This window comes from Cuculus canorus, chromosome 2 (genome assembly GCF_017976375.1).
Source record: "Cuculus canorus isolate bCucCan1 chromosome 2, bCucCan1.pri, whole genome shotgun sequence".
Classification (NCBI taxonomy): Eukaryota; Metazoa; Chordata; class Aves; order Cuculiformes; family Cuculidae; genus Cuculus; species Cuculus canorus.
The window spans coordinates 98,486,235-98,488,494 of NC_071402.1; the positions used below are offsets into that span (position 1 = coordinate 98,486,235).

At 53.4% G+C, this 2,260-nt stretch overlaps 1 protein-coding gene across 1 annotated transcript; it reads left to right on the forward strand.

The window, feature by feature from the left end:
- The first annotated feature begins 1,252 nt into the window (after positions 1 to 1,252).
- On the forward strand, positions 1,253 to 2,205 carry LOC128851391 (olfactory receptor 14A16-like). The gene has a single exon (XM_054059809.1). It carries the CDS (start codon positions 1,259 to 1,261, stop codon positions 2,195 to 2,197), a length of 939 nt encoding a protein of 312 aa, XP_053915784.1. The 5' UTR covers positions 1,253 to 1,258; the 3' UTR covers positions 2,198 to 2,205.
- Positions 2,206 to 2,260: the final 55 nt, after the last annotated feature.

The window sequence follows — 2,260 nt, forward strand, 5'->3', positions numbered from 1 at the left end:
CTTTGGAGTTTGAATCTGACTTCTTGAGCAGTTTCTTCAGCTTCCTCTAAGGTGCTGAGGTTCATGGACTCAGCGTCAAACCCACAGGAGGGGCCATTAAAATGCCTTGGGCTGCTCCTCTGCTGCTGAGCTGGGCTGAGCTCCTGGGACAGAGGGAGCTCCTGGTAAGTGGGCAGTGGTACAAAGAGCCAGCTCTGCCCAGGAGCCGCTCTTCTGCAAAGCCCAGCAGGGCTGAGGGCACTCCCGGGGTTTCACAGAGAGATGAATAAGTCAGAGAGAGAGCTCGACCGTGGTCAGGGTTTCCCAACTGATGACTGAGAGCTGACTGGAGGAGAAATCTTCATAGTCCTGGACACGGTAAGTCTGGGCACAGGACAATGCAGGTGTGGTTCCTGGTGGCATCTCCTAAAGCTGGCACAGCCTGCAGCTCATGGGGTCTGTGAGGAGGGGGCTCATGGGCAGAGCCCTGTTCTTAATGACACATTCAGCCAGCACAGACCAGAACGGCAGCCAGGGAGATGGGTGAAGGTCCTGAGAGGTAGGGGAGAGATGATCTGTGTTTGAGTACCCTTAAAGGGGCACAGGATGGAAAGAGCTTTTCTCAGAGCAGCCCTGACATCTGAGTGTGATGTATTCCTTTGACAGCAACACATGAGCAAAAGGATAAGATGTCCAACAACAGCTTCATCACCCAGTTCAACCTCCTGGCATTCGCAGACACCCAGGAGCTACAGTTCCTGCAATTCTGTCTCTTCCTGGGCATCTACCACATACTGTGCATGAAGGGACAGTCTGTTTTCCTGCAGGACCCATGAGATTCACTTGAAGTGCAGCAGAAAAGCCAGGAGATTCTGCATCAAAACCATCCTGAGCTGTGTTGGGGCAACAGAACAGAAGACACAAACCAAAATCCCCTCAGCTCTGCTCTGCATTCGGGTGAATGGGGAGTGAAAATGCTGGAAAGCACTTTGATATCAGCAGTGGATTCATCCTGAGCTCACCCTGTGTTCCATTCCTCTGTTGCTGTAGAGCAGGAACGACTCCTGCAGAGCCCATATCACAGCCTCCTGCTCGCTGGGGTGACCACATCAAGGAGAAACCAGAGCTTGTGAAAGGGACCTGCCAAACGTCCTATTTCTGGGAAGAGGCAGTTGAGGGGTGCTTCTATGAGTAATAACTTTGATTTTGGTCACACAACTCTCCTCTAGCTGGTCTCTGTTTTTTCCCTCTGACAGTGCCCCATGGCCAGAGGCAGCAGATGTCCAACAGCAGCTCCATCACACAGTTCCTCCTCCTGGCATTCGCAGACACACGGGAGCTGCAGCTCTTGCACTTCTGGCTCTTCCTGGGCATCTACCTGGCTGCCCTCCTGGGCAACGGCCTCATCATCGCCAACATTGCCTGTGACCACCACCTCCACACCCCCATGTACTTCTTCCTCCTCAATCTCTCCCTCCTCGACCTGGGCTCCATCTCCACCACTGTCCCCAAATCCATGGCCAATTCCCTCTGGCACAGCAAGGCCATTTCCTATGCAGGTTGTGTTGCCCAAGTCTTTCTCTATGTCTTTCTCATTTCAGCAGAGTATTCTCTTCTCACCATCATGTCCTACGACCGCTACGTTGCCATCTGCAAACCCCTTCACTACGGGACCCTCCTGGGCAGCAGAGCTTGTGTCCACATGGCAGCAGCTGCCTGGGGCGCTGGGTTCCTCACTGCTCTGCTGCACACGGCCAATACATTTTCCCTGCCCCTCTGCCAGGGCAATGCTCTGCACCAGTTCTTCTGTGAAATACCACAGATCCTCAAGCTCTCCTGCTCACACTCCTACCTCAGGGAAGCCGGGCTTATTGTTGTCAGTGTGTTAGTATTCTTTGGCTGTTTTGTTTTCATTGTGGTGTCCTATGTGCAGATCTTCAGGGCTGTGCTGAGGATCCCCTCTGAGCAGGGACGGCACAAATCCCTTTCCATGTGCCTCCCTCACCTGGCCGTGGTCTCCCTATTTCTCAGCACCGGCACTTTTGCCGACCTGAAGCCCCCTTCGATCTCCCCATCCCTGGACCTGGTGGTGTCATTTCTCTACTCTGTGGTTCCTCCAGCAGTGAACCCCCTCATCTACAGCTGGAGGAACCAGCAGCTCAAGGAGGCAGCGTGGAAAATGATAACTGGATGTTTCCCTGAAGCAATGAACTCCTGAACTTCTGCTCCACAGCAGTTATAATGTGACTGGTTGCAGCCCACACTGCCTTCTTTTACTTGG